Genomic DNA, 19,452 nt, shown 5'->3' on the forward strand with positions numbered 1-19,452 from the left:
TCTTCAAGATTTAACTAGGAGTAGGCTATCATATAACTATCTTCCATCTCTGTGCAAAACCATAACAGTTAACTTAATCTAGGCTACTGTGGAAAAGCCACAAAGGTATATCTCAGACCGCTAGTCAGGGGCGTTACTTAACATGGGGGTTCCTGAATATTAAGTTACGCCCACTGAATATTAAGTCACACCCATTAATGTTCGCCATTGGTCAGTTAAAATGGGGGTTCCTGAATATTAAGTTACACCCACTGATGTTTGACATTGTTCAGTACATCCTGGTTTGACACACGGTTCGACGCTAGGTATCATGCATGGGTATGACGTCATTACATTGAGTGTACTAATGGAGGAAGAAGAGTTAACCAACGTTACAACTTTATCTCAGAGTCTGTGTGATTTCATTCAATATCTTTTGTCAAGATATAACACTAGGTTCAAGCATGGATATAGAAAACAAAAGTGTATTTGCTTTGACTACATGTTGAAAAAAAGCACTCTAGTCTGATTATTCTTGTTTCAATTATGTAAAATTACTTTTTTCCAAGATCATTCGCAGAGACTGATATACAATTGATTTGTATTTTTTTTTCAGGGTAAAAAATGTTTGGTAACACAACTGAAATATATGAATTTGAAGACTGTAGTGCCTCTAAAATTGTTTTAAATGTTTTGGTTACAGAGAAGAATGAGACACTAGTGGTTTAGAAATCTGCAGTTATAATACAGACACATACATACACACCAATGCACAGTCATACTTACTATCCCTGCCATGGTGAGTTCTTGTTTGAGTAGCCATTGCTTGGTTATATGTGATACAGTAGATGGCCATCATTAGGAGGTTGATGGTTGAGAATGCTGCTTATTGCATTTACAGTATAGTTGATCTGACCTCTACAAACTGAAACAGGACACAATTTTACACAGGATTACCATTCATGCATTTTCCATAGAATCCACATACTACACAAATGCTATGTAAGGTACATTTTGCAGTGGACCTGTGAGCAACAACTTTAGTGTCAGCTAAGTTTAAAAGCAAATCATTGTGATTTTTTTCTACTTTCTTTGACTTGGACTATTCAATGTAACAGCAATGTTCTAGAAAGTAGAAATTGGTAAATGGAAGTGTTGTGTTGTCTATAGCCTGTTGCAGAAAGGTGGCAACTTTCACTTTGCACCATATAGAGAACAGGTCAACATCTGTGAACACTTCCAAAACAATTTCCTGTTTCCTCTTGCTAAACAACTGTTTCTTTTCTGTTTGTCTCGTCAAACTATATTGTGTTTTCTGGATCTTGTAAGTTTTGTTGTGTGGAAGCCAGCATTAGCTGAGTATAAAGACAGCTAATAGGTATCTTTATCAACAAAAACAATGAACCGAGAATCTCAAAATTAACACTAAGTCCTCTTTTGTCCATTTCATCCATGAATGTTTCATTGTCTTCAAAATAATTTAATAAAAACATGAATGGAGAGAGAACTTCTTGTTCTTCCTCTAAAGTTGAGGCCTCTCTGTGCATCTGCACAGCACCCTGTATTTCCTTATCATTCATGGGTGAGGACCCGATCTCAGAAGACGCCCATGTTGGCATTTTCCAAGGTAACAGCATCGCCCAGGTCAACAACGCATCTTGGCAACTGAAATGAAAGATCACAACAAGCACATACTGTGGAAGTACAAAATAAAAATGCTTATAGGTTCACCACTTTAGAGAAGTAACCAACAAAAGGCACTTACCGGCTTTACTATATGTATCCAAAATACTTTTGTCACTTATAGTTTATATAGTAAATGAACATCTACATATGGTACATATTCACTTGAGAGGATTTACTTTTCAAACCACTGACGTCCGATAATGGGTGGACAATAGTAGGGAGACGTGAGCTACTATTTACAGAAGAGAGCTCGCTTCAGATGAGCTAGTTACGCTCATCTGAAGCATCAAACTCAACTGAACATGCTGCCAAATGAACACAATTCTATACCATTTGTAAAAGGTTTAGATGCGATGGAACGGTTGATGAAAAAAGTTATCACAGAGAAAATATATTGACTGATAAATTGATTTATTTAGGGGGGGTAATTAATATTTTAGGGGAGCTAAAGCCCCCATAAAATAGGCCTAGCGACGTCCCTGTCCTTCATATGTGGCTTTGACCCATCATATTTGATGTTACGTTGTGCATTTTTCAAGCGCCACATGATGAATCCGGATCCTGTCCCCATTCGGTTGTAGAACTGTTCTTATTGAGGAATGAAAATGAAACCTAAAAGTGCGAGTAAACATCTCATAAGGACAAACAAATACAGGCTAAATAAAGCCCCTAGATTGGAATTTTAAAAGGGTGAAACTGCTGCATGTGTTATGGCAATCAGGCCTGTAGACAATAGAAAATTGCACGAGTGCCATCTTTGAGAGCCACCTTGCGGGTGACCATAGCTTACCTTTCCTGTTCTATCATATGGGCCACCAAAATGTTTACCATATTGATTCTTGCAAGTCTGGAAATAATGCCCATATTGTACTCATACTCCCTACTCATAATCACCTCTAAACCTCCAGGTTTTGCATTAAGAATCCCTCTAACAATCTAAATGCAAGGGTTCAAAAAAGGACCAGGATTAGCACCAAATGACAGCCCCCAAAAATGACCATAGCAGCTTTCTCAAAAACCGCCATGTCTGTCACGTCACCATGATGGGGAGGATTTATATGCATGTGCCGAATGTTTAAATGATTTAAAATCAGTGATTTAAAAATGTATTTAACACAATATCAAAACATGGCAATTCAATGCATATTTCCAAAGCAAATCTGTCGGGCTGTCAGAGATTTGAATCTTGCACTGAAACCTTTACTGTACACATTTGTTGTGTTCCCAAGGCACAGACCCACAAGACTCATCAAAGAAAAATTCCACAGAATTGTAGGTATCACTCTATAAATAAACTGATTACAAGTAGTAATCAGTTTATTTAGTATGAAGCTTTGAGATCTGAAACACTAATCAGTTAAATATTTTAGGGTTTCCAGGTGTGATTGGCTGCCAAGATGGCAATCATTCCTTTCACAGCTCCGTCAGTAAATGAAGGAGATTATGTAAACAGGAAGTATTTCCACAGCATTAATGTGCAGGTACGCCAACAAAGAATTGTACCGCGAGGGCAGAAGAGGGCAGAAGATTTACAAGTATTTACAAGTATTAAGTATATGTAAATTACCAGTGGAATGTGTAAATGTAAAATGAAGGCAAATGCAGTACATCTGGCAATACTAAATGTGCAATAAGGCAAATAGAGGAGGGCAGAAATATTGTAAGTATTAGGTATACTGTATGTTACAAATGGGATAATAGTTGTTAGGGTAAAAATGGCAATTCCAAAAAGGCATTCAAGATGTGCAAACGAGGCAAATGAGGGGGTGATGTATTAAGGTAGCATGTGGATCCGAGATGCAGAGATAGCAGCAATGAGGTCCCCAGGTAGACATGCGTGTGTGACAACTGTAGAAATGCAAGCACAATGGCAATTCTTAATGTGCAAAAAGGCAAATTGAATGTACAAGGTATATGTGCAACTGAAATGCTGGGATAACAGCTATGAGAGGCGGGTGGGGGGGGGGGGGGGGTGGTAGGTGATAGGTGACAGAGTTCACAGAGTTCTCTGGGTCACAGAGTTCAGCTGGGTTAACGTGGATGAGAAGAAACTGTTCCTGAGTCTGCTGGTGAGGGACCAAAGAGACCTGTACTGCCTGGATGATGGAAGGACTGCAAACAGTTTGTGGCATGTGTGAGAAGGGTCCCTGATGATCCCACGTTCCCTGTTCAGACACCGCTTCCGCTGGAGGTCTGCGATGGCAAGAAGCTGGGCACCAGTGATGTGCTGGTCGGTTTTCATCACCCGTTGCAGAGCCTTCCGGTCGGTTATGGAGCAGCAGCTAAACCATACTGTGGCACAGTTTGTCAGAATGCTCTCGATTGTACAGTGCTAAAAGTTCACAAGGATCTTGATGGACAGGTGGGCTTTTTTTCAGCCTCCTCAAAAAGTACAGGCGCTGCTGTACCATTTTGACCAGGGCTGAGATGTTGAGACTCCAGGAGAGGTCCTCAGAGATGTGGACACCCAGGAATTTGAAGCTGGACACACGCTCCACCTCAGTACCATCGATGAGGACTTGGGCGAGGCTGCCATCTTAGACTTCCTGTAATCCACAATGAGCTCCTTGGTTTTTGTTGCGTTGAGGGCCAGGTTGTTGTCAGCGCACCATGCCGCCAGGCCATTGACCTCTTGACCTCTTCCCTGTATATAATAATGCATGTAAAAATGGAAAATAGCAAATCTAAGGGGCTTACTCTTGACAAGAAAGGTCAGTGAACAAAATGCAAGTGGTTTTAGAGGTCCATGTTATCCTGATTGTAAGCTCATCTCATCTTCATCCGCTTATCCGGTATCGGGTCGTGAGGGCAGCAGCTCCAGCAGCTTCCCTTGGCAGTTTGGGGCAGATGTATTGGCAAAGAAAGAGAGTTCTGTGAGTAACAAATAGGATATTTTGGGCTAGTTTATGGGTATGTGTACTTGACTATTGATTATTCATTGGATGAATCCATTATATCCAAATTAATTTAATGAGTTCCACGGATCAGCACAAAATTGTTCATAAGATCAATATGAAATATAATATCAAGAAATTGTTAGGTTATTCCCTATCCTGTTAATTAACTATCTAGATCAACTGTAACATATGAATGTGTGCTAACCTACGAAAGGCTACATTGACTCAGGAAATGAGTAATGGCTTTGTCTGAATATTCTGTATAAAGCTTACTCCATGACCAACATGGCTTCCCATTGGGTGTATTGGAAAAGTATGGAGTCTTTGTGTCTAGACAGGAATAGGAGTGCTAGAGATGTTGATAGGGTTGTTAATGTGGAAAAGGAAGAATGAGATGTTGATGTAAATGTAAACCTTTTGTCTGATTGGGGGTAAAGACAGATCAAGTATTGAATGTATTTCCAATGTCCACTGTTACTTTGTGACTGTTTTCTCACTCCTTGCAAGTAATAAAACTGTTAACTGTTTAATAGAGGTTTACTCTGTCTTTCCTACCATATTATAAACTGTATGGACATTTGAATTGCAATCATACCAGCCTTCTCCAAGCCCAGAATGGGTAGTTCTCATCATCCCATCATCATGCTGGAGAATTTGGGTGAAATTATAATGACAAAATGTATTAATATTCTTAACACAACTTGTGGTAATTTTAGTATTTTACTACTGACCACCAGTGTTTTGTATAACAAGACCCTCGGTCAACTTAAAACACATGTAACCTGGGGAGTGTATCTTATTTATAGTTAGGGATGTCTGGAGGTAGTTGGATCTCTCTGAAACTAAAATGCATGGCCTGCCGTCAGCAAAACCCATTTTCATGTAACGCTCCCTGACCACTTGGGGGAAAAAACTCTCCTATAGCCCCTACCCAAAATAATTATTAAAATCAGTGTTTAATTTGTACATTGCAAGATACTGGATAAAACAATAGAAGTAAATGTGGTGAGCTGGAAGGCTACCGGAAATCTTTTTATTTTTTTTAACAGTAATGTATCAAAATTTGCCAGGTTTTCAGAAGTTCCGCGTAGGTTCTGAGAAACATTTGGCCTTTTGGAAATGCAGTTCAAGCAATATAATGTCATTTTTAAATACATTGCTCAAAAAAATTTAAGGAACACTTTTATCGCACATGGGGTCTCAATGACCAAAATACATTAAAGATTAAAATCTTTACTGTACATTGTGTAATTTGTTGAGGACGTAACAACTGTCAATGGAAACCAAAATCAGCAACTGATTGAGGGCTGGATTCAAACACACACCTGAAATCAAAGTAAACAATTGAAATCACAACCTGTTCTAACTTGCATGAATTTTATCAAGGCAACTCATAATGTGACTCAGTAGTGAGTATGGCCTCCATGTGCCTGTATGCACTCCCAACACCATCTGGGCATGGTCCTGATGAGACGGCAGATGGTGTCCTGGGGTATCTCCACCAAGACCTGGATCAAGGCATCAGTGAGCTCCTGGACTGTCTGTGGCGTTACTTGGTGCACCTATACATAACATCCCAGATGTTCTCAATTTGTCCCAGAGGTTCTCAGACTAGCTAACTGAAAAATAAGAAATCTCTGCTTTTATTTGATGGTATTTCATCCATATTGAATGACATGTTTAGAAATAACTTGTTCGGTACTTACAGTGCTGCTTAAAAATGTTTATCTAACATAACAGGTGTATAGTTACCAATTCTATATGTTGGTTTAGAGGAAATCATGTGCTTACTAGAAAAAAAAGAATTAGTACAGGTGCAAAAATAAGTGAACCCCAAGTTGCATTGGTAAAATCAAGTAGGTATGTAGAATTAAGTGGGGGGAAAAATAGGATGAATATACCCTTACAGTAAATTTAAAATGAATGCACTTTATTCTGAATCGTCAATGTATCATTACCAAAACTGCTTAAATACAGAGCCAAAAGAACAAAACGTTCCTGTACAATAACTTTTGGAATTCAGTAAGAAACTAAACATCTTGTTCTCACCAAGCCCTGGTGTGTTTTATATCAAGTGAAAGATGCTTACACAAACATTCAGCAATCTTCTAATGTGATTTATTCATTGACACTGACTCTGGGTCAACTATTACTGATAAAAATTACAGATAATTATTATCTGTAAGAATAATTGTAATTTAATTTAAAAGAACAAAAATTTCCCAAAGTAGGAAATTGAAAGAAAACAATTTTTTGAGTAATTTGGATAACTTTTCATTTCATGAAAGTACCTCTCAGACCCCTAACATAACTCGTAATTATGTGTTCTTAGATAGAAATATATTGATTTTCCTGACCCAAACCTAACATCATATTAATTGCATAGGGCTTCATTTATTTTATTAGGTGTTACACTATCAATAAAAAGAAGAAAATATCATAATATCAACAATCAACAGAAACTATGAAACATGTGAAGAGCCATTGGCATTCTTTTTGCATTTACATTTGAAGTACAATGTTTTTTGTTTTTTTAAATACTTGTTATATTAGTAGCATTCACTGACAAACTGGTTTAAACATTGATTCTAATAACTTACAAAAGATTTCACATATTTAAATCTTACGCCTTCAATCACTCAAATTGATTTGCTCCACTTGTATTCCTCATATTAAAAAAGTTGCTACCAGTACCATTGCACTAACAACTAACTGAGATTTCTTGACAAGACGCAATAAATATGTCAGCGGCAGGCCGGAAATACAGTTTCTCCTACCTGCCGTTATGTACAAGGCTGATTGCTTCAGCAGTTAGTCCAAGAGTCTCCTTTCGCAAGGAGAATGAGCAACAGCATTCATCTGATTCTAATACCATCATGGACTTATTGATGCATTTATTTTGCTTAAACCTAATCTGGGATTGGTATAACCATTACTTATTTTTGTAAATTGGGACTGCTTGGTTGATGGTGTTGAAAAAGTTCACTCCTCAAAGTGTTAGAGAAATCCATCCACTGGTGTTAGGTCTAAGAGAAACACACAGGTCCAATGTCCAAGCCAAACTCCTGGTCCTCCTTTCCAATGTCCATGGGGGCCAAGTCTATGATAGGTAGTCTCGCTGGCATCTGAGTCCTGTATTCAATCACAGTCTTGCTCCAGTCACCACTGGATTGCTAAAGAGACAAAAGAATGAAAAAACAACTGTAATTCTAGGTTCAATTCCACGGCCTTTGCAACATAAAAATCACCTGGGAGGGAATGTAGGGGACTTACGGAGCAGCCATCCTCCAGGACAATGTATCTGAGGCGGGCGTTGCCCTGGGCCTTGAACTCCTGTCCATTGGAGCCCTTGAGGACCAGGGCCTTCTTCAGGTTGCCCGTGGCTTCGTCCTTCACGGCCACGTTGTTCCTGCAGTGGTAGGTGATGTTCTGGACACCTTCCTTAGACAGAAGGCGGATCAGCCTCATCTGAATGGTCACAGCGTTGGGAAGTTCTTCCTTGTTGCCATAGCTAAACTGAAATCAGAAATGTAAGAAGTCGATTTCACAGGGCCACCATTTTTTCACAAGCATCTTCAGGGATTCTGATACAAATACATTTTACACTGGTATTATACAAGCAGCAGGGGATATATTCTAAAGAGTGCTCAGTTAATTTATTGTGCTGTATGGTAGCAGGCTCTTCACAAAATGAGTTGACATCTTTCATTTCATGCCTTTCATACAGTAAGGTCAATTTCTTATGCTCACTTTAGTTCCCCCATTCATGTTGGCTCCAAACCAAACAGGTTGGCTGGCACTGGGAGTGGATTTGGTCCACCATGTTTTGTGGGGGATGCTGGCTGAGCTGGGTTGGGCTGAGATGCAGGTCTCACCAGTGTCCATGTTGCAGAACACCTTGATGGCATCCTTAGGACTTCCTTGGTTGGGGTCCAGCCAGTAGTCCCCTGTTACAGGTGGACAGAAATATCAGATTGGAGATACATAACTAAGCCAAGTACCTCTTCACCTGCCTAATAATCTCCTGAATACGCTTACTTTACTTGTCAATAAAGTAACAATCAGCTGAAACACTCAAATATTAAACACAGTTGTAGTAGCCTTTTCCAATCAGACCTGGTTGTTGCACATTGGTGATCTCTTAACAAAAAAAATAAAATGCTTCTACAAAACAGCAAAAAAGAAACGAAGTGGAACTAAAAAACACCAAAAAACACGCAGTCTGTTGTGACAAGTGGACCTACCATTCTTTCTAAGGGGGTGGCACTGCTTGATGTCTCGGCAGGTTTTGGCAGGGTTGGCCTGGCTACCGTCTGGGCACTTCATATTCTGCAGGTTCCCACTGAGGCTCTTCAGTGTGGTCTGAACCCCTTCATCCGACATAAAGAGGGCTGAGGCCTTGTTGGGAAGTGCCTCATCCTCATTGAACTCAGGAGGGGTGTCGAAGTAGTCTCCTGTAGACTCTGGAGGGGATTCAGGGGGGTTCAGTTCCTCCTCGTTAAACTCCGGGGGTGAAGGTGGTCCACCTTGGTCCTCGCCGTAGTCGTACTCAAAAGGGCTGCTGAGGCTAAACATCTCGGCCCCGGCTGTGGGAGGGCCAGGGCTCCCTGGGGGACCGGGGGGGCCAGCTTCTCCAGGAGGGCCCTGGAAAAGAGTAGAGAAACCAAGAAAATAGATACGATGGGATGCTGTACCTTCTTTTTAACTCAGTCTGCACATTTTCAACACAGTCCCTTTTAACTTAAAATACTTCACAGTAGGCACCTGATCTGGCTTCATGCTTGCTGTAAGTGGACAGTGCTATCATTTTAATTAGGACAGAGCGGACTCAGCGCAGGTTATGGCTTGGAAAATGTATCTCAATCCAGGAAAAGTATGTACTTCATCATTGTACTCCAACTGTCTAAAGTATCCTAAATGCTGCATAGAGACCTTTGAGATCTTTCTGCAGTATTTGGGATAGCAAAATATTGCTTATGGTTGTATCATCTTACCTGAGGTCCAATGTCTCCACCAGTTCCTCGAGACCCAGGGGCGCCCATGGGTCCTGTCATTCCAATCAGTCCTTCACCTCCTGAAGGGCCAACCACACCTGGGGGCCCCTGATGAAAAGCACAATGGGATTTATATAGGTCCAACATACAGTATTTACGCATGGAGCATTATATTGCAACATTGACAGCTTTTTAATTGTACATACTCTCTGTCCATTAGGTCCTACAATGCCTATGGCCCCAACATCACCAGATTGTCCCTATAAAATAGAAATTAATTAGCCTTGTTTGTGGCTGACAGAATGAACAGTTACAGTACATCAGCCTTTCATTGATTATGTGTGCTTGATACAATTTTCCAAAGGCCTATATTAAATGACAGAGCATGCCTATAGTGTTTGGGCAGTTTTAACTTACAGTTGTTCCAGGTAAGCCTTGCAAACCAGTAAAGCCTCGGTGTCCTTTCTGCCCCCTCTCTCCTTGGTCTCCTTTGTTTCCCTTGTCTCCTTGTGGCCCTTGGGGCCCCTGGGATCAGAAAAGCCATGTCCATTATAATTTTTCTCTGAAAGACTGGACAGTTTGTTCCAGCTGAATTGCTAAAATCTTGAAAATATTAAGAGATAATATAACGTGGTCAGTACATACTGGTTACTGTCCCAGTAGCATGCAGTATGACTATGAACTACATTGAGTCAAATAGCATACTACTACCACTATACAGTCTGTTAAGTAGGAAATGTATTAATGGTGTCTTACCACTTTCCCCCGGATCCCTGACTCTCCCTGCGGCCCTGGGGGCCCCCTGGCACCCTAGGGACAAAGAACACAAAGACAATGTGAAGGGAACCAACCGGAGGTTAGGCTGGTGCTGAACTAACAACTTTGCCACATATACTCTGATCAAGATTACTCTTAACCGTCAGCCTAAGATGTATAAGAGACCTGTGAGTGCTAATGTAGAAATGATCTGTGTCACTGCAGTGTGGTACAGTAAGGTAGTATTTGGTAGCATGTGGTAATGTGGTAGTATGGTATTATGTGGTAGTTTGTGATGGTGTTAGTATGATAATGCGGTCAGTGTGATAATGTCCTACTGTGGTAATGTTTTATTGTTATGTGGCAGTGTGGTAGTATTTTGTCGTGTGGCAATGTGATAATGTGATAGTGTGATAACGGGATAGTGTTATAATGTGTGAGTGTGGTAGTATTTTGTAGTGTGGAAGTTTGATAATATAATAGTGTGATAACATTCTAGTGTGATAATGTTTTAGTGATGTAATGTGGTAACATTTTGTTGGGTGGCAGTGAGATATGTGATAGTGTGGCAGTATTTGGCAGTTTGGCAATACATGATAGGGTGTGGCGGGATTTGATAGGGTGTGGCAGGATCTGATAGGGTATGGCAGGATTTGGTAGGGTGTGACAGTATTTGATAGGGTATGGCAGGATTTGGTAGGGTGTGACAGTATTTGCCAGTATTTTAGTAGTTTGTCAGTATCCAGGATATTACTCACCTTGTCTCCCCTGTTACCAGGAACACCAGAGGTACCTACTGGACCAGCAGAACCAGGAAGTCCTGGAGTTCCAGCAAGACCCTCAGCACCAGGCTCCCCCCTGTCTCCCTACACACACACACACACACACACATTAGCTGGAGAAATTATTTCCTTACCCATTTTGGTTAAGTATCTGTCTATAGTCATCTCACCTTGTCTCCTATGAGTCCATCTTTGCCAGATGTCCCTTCAGCTCCAGAAATACCCTGTAAATAGAGATTGCCTCATTAAATGCAACCTGTACTGTATAGTTCAGTATCTTACTGAGACAGTGGGGACCTGGTTTTCAAGTGAATCGACATGTGTGTATGTGATTATAATCTAGCATTTTTGTCGATTTGATTTAAATCCCCAATAGCTGGCATGATTACAGTTTTGTCCTCCTGGTCCATGTCATTACATAACAGATTACATACAAACTATATTTAACACTTCAATGTGAAAACATACAGTAGGTCCAGGGTCCCCTCTTGGTCCGGTTGCCCCTGCTAACCCGACTGGACCAACAGAACCTTTGTTCCCCCGAGTTCCGGTCGCACCTGGTTTTCCTGGTGCACCCTAGGAAAAGAAAGGTAACATCACTGAACATGACACAAATGGATCACTGTGTGTACTGTGTATCTGATAGACATTACCTGAGGCTTCTCATACACACATTAGGTGTACAATGCTCTATGCTCTCAAATGATTGGGCATAGTCATCCAGAAGATCATCTAGTGGCTGAAAGGTTTCTGTTTGAAATTCCAAGCTAAAAAACCATAAAACATTATAATCTCTGGTTGCTTATGTAAACTGCTTGCCTACATTATAAAGGTGCCCTGAAATGCATCTTCAGGCCACTGCTGCCTCCCAGGTTGATGTTTAAGCAACTCTGGCAAGGTTAAAGCAAATCCACTCATTCTTCTAAAACAGCCAATCAAATTCAATTATTATTCACAATTATTATAACAGATAAGTTTCTTTAATAGTTTGGTATCTGGAGGCAGCAGTTAGGTACAGTAGGCTAGCAGTTAGCCTAATGGTTATGTCATCTAGCTATTATGTCCCTGAACATTGTAGTTACCTAAAATGTGTAAACCAATGATGGATGAGACTGTCAGTTAAATGTCTAAAGGTACATGTATACTGTTATCTTTTGAAGCAAATTAGCTAACTCTGCACTGCTACCTGCATTACATGTTCCTAGATTAGGGTTGAGGTGAGGGTTAATGTTAGGGTTATTTTTTCGGAGGCGTGCTAACAAAAATGATATTTTAATGCAGAAGCACGGGAGGAGTTATTTTCAGCAAAACACTCTGGATAACAACATCTGCTAAATGATTAAAAGATGATCTTGAGATCCAAAGACTAGACCCTTTACTTACAGCAGGACCAGGGGGTCCACCCATCCCTCTCTCTCCTCTAAGTCCAGGTATGCCCACAGCACCTCTCTGTCCTGAGAGGCCTGGTGCTCCAGTCGGCCCATCAGGACCCTGTGAGAAATCAAGAAGACATTTTAACTGATGGCAACGTTAAGCTAGTCTAGCAAACATTTCATTACATAACAGCCTTATGTTCTGTAATGAAAAAAAAAAATTGTAATCTGTAATCCATAACGAATAGGCAGAAAAACGTTCAGACATGTTTGTATATATCATAAAATAAATGATTTATTATTTACATATGTTTTCAGACCCCTTTAGGCAGTACTTTATTGAAGTACTTCTGCCAGTGATTGCAGACTCACGTTTTCTTGGTAAACAAACTAAACACCTATATGCTTGGCACACCTATACATAAAGGATGGTATTGGCCAGTTGATGAGCAGTGCCTGGTTTTCGCCAGGTATGATGCTTAGCATTCAGGCCAGGCAGTTCAATCTTGGTTTCATCAGACCAGACAATCTTATTTCTCATGTTATGAGAGTCCTTTAGGTGTCCACTGGAAAACTTCAAGCTGGCTGTATTCCGACTTTTATTGAGTGGCTTCAGTCTTTTTTGGTGCCATTCCCGTGATCTGTGCCTCATCTGTATCAGAGCTGTATCTAATGAATGTCATCCATTTAGAATAAGGCTGTAAAATATGTAAAATTGACTGGGTCTGAATATTTTCTAAATGCACCGTAGGAAGACCCCACGATTGCAGAGAAGTTGGCCACCTCGGAGGTAAACAAAACAGCTATGAAATATAACTAGTGCTAAGGCAGCACTCTCAATTATTACCCCTGGTCCATCCTCTCCAGGCTCTCCCTTTTCACCTGGAGGTCCTGCAGGACCCGGGGCCCCTCTTTCTCCAACACGCCCAGTGCCTCCATTCTCACCTCTAACCCCAGGAGCACCTGATTTACCAGGGGAACCAATTTCCCCAGGTGCTCCTACTGCACCCTGAAAGAAAAAAGACCATAAAGTTAATCAAAGGAACTGTTCCTCATTGATAATGTCAATGGCGCTCAACTGGTCAAATTAAACATTTATAAATTAAAAAATAAATATTCAGTATTCTCTGTGATGGTTTATTTTCATACTAGTTTAATGATTGGTCTGATTTACTCACAGCGGAGCCTGCTGGACCAACTTGCCCAGGTAATCCTGGGAAACCAGGCCCACCCTGAAAATGACATTTGATTTTCTAATCAGAAAATATAGCAATAAAAGACAAATGTGATAAACTCCATAGAAATGCATCCGACCTTGACAGTAGATAATTCCTTAGTCTGAGTCACTCACCGAGGCCCCCTGTGTTCCTCTGGCACCCTTCAGACCTGTCACACCAACAGGACCCTGTGAACCCATTTTACCAGCAGGTCCTTGGGGTCCATTTGCTCCAGCCTCACCCTTCGGCCCTCCCTCTCCTGGTTCCCCTTTGACTCCAGGTTGCCCATCCGGACCCTGCCAAAAGACAAACACAATCATTGGGATTGCTGGACATTTTCATCACCGTGCAACACTACTAGAGTTGGGCTTGAGGAATGAGCATTGGGTATTTTAGTGGGTATTTTAAGGCTCCCCTTTGGGTTGGAGATTTGCTCAGCTGAGGTCATAAGCAAACTAACCATCTAACAATCTTAGCTGGTTCTCATGCACATTTCCATTTTAGAAGCATTCCTTAGCAAGCGTTCTTTTATACAAGAAAATGAATTTGCTTGTGGTCTGATTAAAATGGACCAACTTGAAATCAGACAATGTCACCTATGTACATTTTCTAGTGTCATGACAACAGTATGTACCCAAACTATACTTTGAGCTACCCCATGAGGCCCATTCAGATCTCTCCATACAGCTGTCACACAATCCTACATAAAACAATGGGACAGTACAGTGCCGGCTTTAGGCTTTTGGAGGCCCTAAGCAAAATTTAATTTGGAGCCCCCTCTCCCCTAACGGTTGAGGGCTCCCTAAAAGTTGGAGGCCCCCTAGCAGTCAGGGGCCCTAAGCGACCTCTCATGTTGCTTATGCCTGGAGCCGGCCCTGGGACGGTATGACGAGGCCAGGCATAAAGTATACCATCAGGCATGCACTTCACAGGTTTGTTACTCACAGGAGGCCCAGGGAATCCTACTGCTCCAGTTGGTCCAGGTTCTCCAGGAGACCCCTATAACGGATGACGGACATCTGTTAGTTCAGTAAATGGGAACAATTTACAGAACATTGCCATTTATTATATCAACGAATCCCAGCACTTACAGCAACCGCTCTCGCCCCTCGACGTCCTGGGGGTCCTTTAGGGCCAGCCTCTCCCTGAAACAAAGTACATAAGGATATGGTGTGGTATGCACGCAATATGAGTGTTATCATATTCCGCTAATCTGTGTGTTTTTGGCAAAGTGAAAGGCCAATGTTCATTTGGGGTCTAAGCTGGCATGTAAAAGTGTTTTTTTAATACACTTTTGTGTTTGGATATAATGAACAAATGAATCGATGAGCAAATGACTCAAGAAATAATACTGTGACAGAGTTTCTCGATGATATGGGCATATTTAATTCATAGTGAGCTCTATTAATAAAATAAATTGCATAGATTCATGGGGAGTGCTTGGGAGTCACAGGAAAAAACATTAATTCCATTAATCACAGTTCTTTTGCCCACATTGTATTTTGGTAAAAGTTTTTGCCTAAGCCCTAAGGTAAAAGTAACATCTGGAGGCTAAATACACCATATAATTAAATAAATGAACACATTTTTATTTGCATTTTGTGAGTGCATCACATTTCAAAAGCAATGGCGGCGAGGAACTTTTAGTATTTGCCATTGCATGGTGTATTTGCTTTGCAAAAGCAATAGGGGGTTGGGAGTTTTAGTTTCCGTCTCTCACAGTTGAAGTGTACCTATAATAAAAATTACAGACCTCTACATGCTTTGTAAGTAGGAAAACCTGCAAAATTGGCAGTGTATCAAATACTTGTTCTCCCCAATCTATGTGAGCTGTCAAACAATAACAGATGCAGGTGTCGTCCACTATATTGCTACGATATTGCATCAGCATCTTAATTGCATCGCAACCTCCATGGCATTGCTTCTGGTAATGAATATTCATCATTTCAATATACATATACTAATTTATAAGTAACCCCAAAAAAATTTACACAACATAGTAACAATAATACTACAGACTGGAAACAACACACATTGCACAATACGCGCTATCCACTTTTCACCTCACTCCTTAAAAACCCAAGAAAAATCTCAATAATAAATCTAGAAGCCAGCCTAGACCCAGATCTTACCAACTGGACATGCTGTATGGAAACAGCAACTAGAACAGCGCTAACAAGCGAGTCTAGCATACTATGAGGACTGTCCCTCTGACACGGGGAAAGAAATTGGTAACATGTATTATTAGCCCATTTCACCCATAGTAGGTTTCATTACAATACACTCACCTTTTCCCCATTAAGGCCACTCACTCCTGGTGGTCCAACAGGACCAGGGAGTCCCTTCACATGAAAACAAGAAACCGGAGGAAAAACAAATAATTATCTTACTGAGGTTGTGAAAGAGGGCCTCAACAGGTGACCACAGTCCACACGGAGGTAGCAATGAGTTTGACACAATCTTGAAAATAATCCTACCATTAAAAAACGAATTCTGGTCCAGCAACACAAACCTTATTCCAATCCGATGCGTAGATATGTACTTACCCTGGGCCCATCCGTTCCTGCGGTGCCCTCTGGCCCTTTCTCGCCAACCGAACCCTTTGTGGAGAAAAGGAGTGAGCAAAAGGAGGCTTCTGAATGAACGCCCATCAGCCCAATACTGAACTGTGAATAAGTCCTGTACTGGGCTGACAGACCAATACAAAGGTTCAAAACCAGCAGTTCCTTCTGATGTCATTTAATCTGAAGTGCTAACTGCAAGTCGCTCTGGATAAGAGCGCATGCCTAATGACATCTGAAAATGTACATCATCATTTAATTACGGACTTGCAGTTTTGGTTAATATTTTCCCATCCGACACAAGTCCTTACCACATCTCCTTTTGGACCAGGAGATCCAGGAAGACCCCTCTCCCCTGGCACCCCCTGTAGGCCTATGCCTCCTACATCTCCGACAGCTCCTTTAGTCCCAGCCCCACCCTGGTAGGGAGAACACACATACAATAACCTAATTTTAATGGGAAATACCTTGGATATCTAAGGCTAATCATTGCAATGATAATATCCTTTAGGTCTTGTTCATTGAAGACTTTAATGGGACAACCTGGTTAAATGAATGAGTGAATGTCTATGATGAGGTACATGCCTTTGGGCCTTCTGGTCCCGGTCCTCCTGAAGTCCCTTTGGGCCCTGGCAGCCCATTAGGTCCCACTTCGCCTCTCTCTCCTGGGGTGCCCCTCTCACCCTACCATACAATCAGACCTGTTAGCGTTCTGTTTACCAGCAATTTTCACAAGATTAATGTTAAGGGTATACATCTGTCATAAATAAGACAATGTTGCTACTTTAAAGTGTTGAAAATGTGGTTTAGTTTTTGGGTTTTTTAAGCATTTTTGTGCTGTCCCACATTATCAACATATGATTGATAATGTGAGACAAATGCTTTAAGTAATCTGGGACAGTCATTTATGTTCTTTGAATGGGGGAAATATGCATTTTGGGACTTCCTTAAGTTGCATACACGGTTATTTGGTCACATCACTCATTTAAATGTTGTCCTTGTCTGTTTAAACTGATTGTCTGCTTAGTGACCAAACTAGCTAGCATGTTTTCTGGTAGCATACTTAGCTAACTATAGCGATCCAGCTCACTACCACATCAGTTAGCTCTCCAGCCACATTCATCTGCCTATGGGAAAAGAGACTATCCTAAAAGCGCAGAAGAGTGGCTGTCCTGTGCGATCTGCAGCCATATCACAAAACATGTGCAGAAGATAATGGCATGATAGATGATGATGGGTCTCTCACCTGCAAAGACTGTTTGTTCCCCTAGTAGCACCAATTTTTAAATAGAACTGAAGGCTTTTTTAAAAGCCTAATACAAGTGTCACAGAGTACAACATGACCTGTCACAAATTATAATATTCAGGTAGATCATTTTTTGGGGTACAAAGAACACTAATAGCTGTGGCATGTCTCCTCTGGGTATAATATCTACATTATTTCCTCTGGTGTGGTTAGAAAACCTCTTTCAGATTTCAGAAATATATAATGTTTTGATCTAATGTGTTAGACAAATATCGGAATACATTGCAGAAGTCAAAAATACATCAAGTGATAAATGGAGCAGTTATGAAGATAATATACCCGTAGACCAGTTGGTCCGGCTGCCCCTCCTTCTCCAGCGATACCCTGGAAACGACAAATATGAAAACAAAGAATGAGTGAACTTTCAGCTGTGAGTAAATCAGACCAATCATTAAACTAGTATGAACACGCTTAATGTGAGCTTATCATAAAAACAAAACTGGTAAGTCAGGTTGAAAAATGCAGTGATTGCATGCGAAGGAAAACATATACATGCCTGAAGTAGTTTCATTTAAATCTATAGAATTCATATTTTCTGGATTTAACAGCAATAAACTGTCAGTTAAGTGTAAAATCTTTTTTTGTCAGTGCAACGTGATGTCCTACTGTACCTCAGACCCTGGCTTCCCAGACTCCCCAGGTGGTCCAGCAGCTCCAGGCAGACCCTGACATTAATCACAAAACAATAAACCAAAATGACCATTCATTGTTTACTACCATCATCTTATTCATGCAAGTACAAGGTAAATCAAAGGCATACCTGGTAGCCATTCACACCAGGCGGACCTTGCTCTCCTCTCTTCCCCGCAACTCCCTGACAAAGTCAGGTATTATCTTCGTTAGTACAACCGGCAACTGTTCACCATAACCCCACTCAGTATTTACATTAAAGCTGAGTGTATCTATCATTCAATTTAAACAGATTATTAATGAGATACACTTACGGCTGGACCAGCCACTCCACCAGCACCCATCTCTCCGTCTTTGCCATTAGCCCCCTGTAAGAGAAACAGGCCTCAATGGTCAGGGTGAATTAAACAGCAAGCTTACAGCAAGAGAAGACATTGTATGGGAACTGGAAAATGAACTTGTCTGAGGGGCAGTTAACTAGTCTAAGGGGCAGTTAACTAGTCTGAGGGGCAGTTCCACCTCTTAGATTTGACGAAGGTAGGGTACGTACCCTCTGTCCTGCAACTCCGGGGGTCCCCACATCTCCTGGCTTCCCAGGGTCTCCCTGTGAGGACGACAAATGACCCTTACCCCTTTGTCAAACAAATGAGCAGCATACCGGTGTTGATCCGCCCAAACATTGCAAGGTTAATTCAATGCTCATTTACTAAACACACACATATCATGCTGACTACTCACAGTAAAGCCTTTTGGTCCTATTCCACCCATTGTTCCAGCTGGACCTCTGGTACCAGTGGGCCCAGCTGCTCCTGGTCCTCCATCATCTCCTCCTTCCCCCTAGCAGAGGAGGGTGGAAATAGTAGAGGGGTGACAAGGGTTTTTGTTTGGCTCAACTATAGATTCTATCTTTGATTGTAAATATATTTTTGGGGCCTCACATCAACATACCATTGGTCCTTGCTTTCCCTCTGGTCCCTGTGGGCCCAGTAGGCCTGACAGTCCCTGTAGCAAGAAACAGTATCATTTTTTGAAGTAATTAAAATAATTAGAAAAATGTCTGTTGTTCAATATATATTTTATGTACAATTTAAACATAAGCATTACCAGAATGGTTTACTTCTAAATGCAGAGAAGAGTTAGGGGTCTGTAATCATAACTCACCCGGGCCCCAGGAAGACCTGGCTCCCCAGTGCGCCCCGGATCACCATCGGCCCCTTTGGCCCCAGGTGACCCACTAAGGCCTCTTTCCCCTTGGGCACCCTGGTCACAGA

At 41.3% G+C, this 19,452-nt stretch overlaps 1 protein-coding gene across 1 annotated transcript in view; it reads right to left on the reverse strand.

Annotated features, from left to right (window-relative positions):
• Window positions 1-6,824: 6,824 nt before the first annotated feature.
• LOC105005814 (collagen alpha-2(V) chain) overlaps window positions 6,825-19,452 on the reverse strand; it is a 39,243-nt gene continuing 26,615 nt past the window's right edge. The window contains exons 26-54 of the mRNA XM_013133079.4: window positions 19,343-19,441; window positions 19,130-19,183; window positions 18,920-19,018; window positions 18,732-18,785; window positions 18,496-18,549; window positions 18,312-18,365; window positions 18,163-18,216; window positions 17,831-17,875; window positions 16,831-16,929; window positions 16,557-16,664; window positions 16,231-16,284; window positions 15,973-16,026; window positions 14,776-14,829; window positions 14,630-14,683; window positions 13,819-13,980; window positions 13,646-13,699; window positions 13,315-13,476; window positions 12,478-12,585; window positions 11,563-11,670; window positions 11,265-11,318; window positions 11,071-11,178; window positions 10,313-10,366; window positions 9,974-10,081; window positions 9,763-9,816; window positions 9,557-9,664; window positions 8,807-9,206; window positions 8,313-8,509; window positions 7,836-8,078; window positions 6,825-7,735 (exon numbers count right to left, since the gene is read on the reverse strand). Of these exons, the coding sequence (XP_012988533.4) occupies window positions 7,589-7,735; window positions 7,836-8,078; window positions 8,313-8,509; window positions 8,807-9,206; window positions 9,557-9,664; window positions 9,763-9,816; window positions 9,974-10,081; window positions 10,313-10,366; window positions 11,071-11,178; window positions 11,265-11,318; window positions 11,563-11,670; window positions 12,478-12,585; window positions 13,315-13,476; window positions 13,646-13,699; window positions 13,819-13,980; window positions 14,630-14,683; window positions 14,776-14,829; window positions 15,973-16,026; window positions 16,231-16,284; window positions 16,557-16,664; window positions 16,831-16,929; window positions 17,831-17,875; window positions 18,163-18,216; window positions 18,312-18,365; window positions 18,496-18,549; window positions 18,732-18,785; window positions 18,920-19,018; window positions 19,130-19,183; window positions 19,343-19,441 (3,003 nt within the window). The 3' untranslated portion in view covers window positions 6,825-7,588. The remainder of the gene's footprint in view (window positions 7,736-7,835; window positions 8,079-8,312; window positions 8,510-8,806; window positions 9,207-9,556; window positions 9,665-9,762; window positions 9,817-9,973; window positions 10,082-10,312; window positions 10,367-11,070; window positions 11,179-11,264; window positions 11,319-11,562; window positions 11,671-12,477; window positions 12,586-13,314; window positions 13,477-13,645; window positions 13,700-13,818; window positions 13,981-14,629; window positions 14,684-14,775; window positions 14,830-15,972; window positions 16,027-16,230; window positions 16,285-16,556; window positions 16,665-16,830; window positions 16,930-17,830; window positions 17,876-18,162; window positions 18,217-18,311; window positions 18,366-18,495; window positions 18,550-18,731; window positions 18,786-18,919; window positions 19,019-19,129; window positions 19,184-19,342; window positions 19,442-19,452) is intronic.

Source organism: Esox lucius, chromosome 22 (genome assembly GCF_011004845.1).
Source record: "Esox lucius isolate fEsoLuc1 chromosome 22, fEsoLuc1.pri, whole genome shotgun sequence".
NCBI lineage: Eukaryota > Metazoa > Chordata > Actinopteri > Esociformes > Esocidae > Esox > Esox lucius.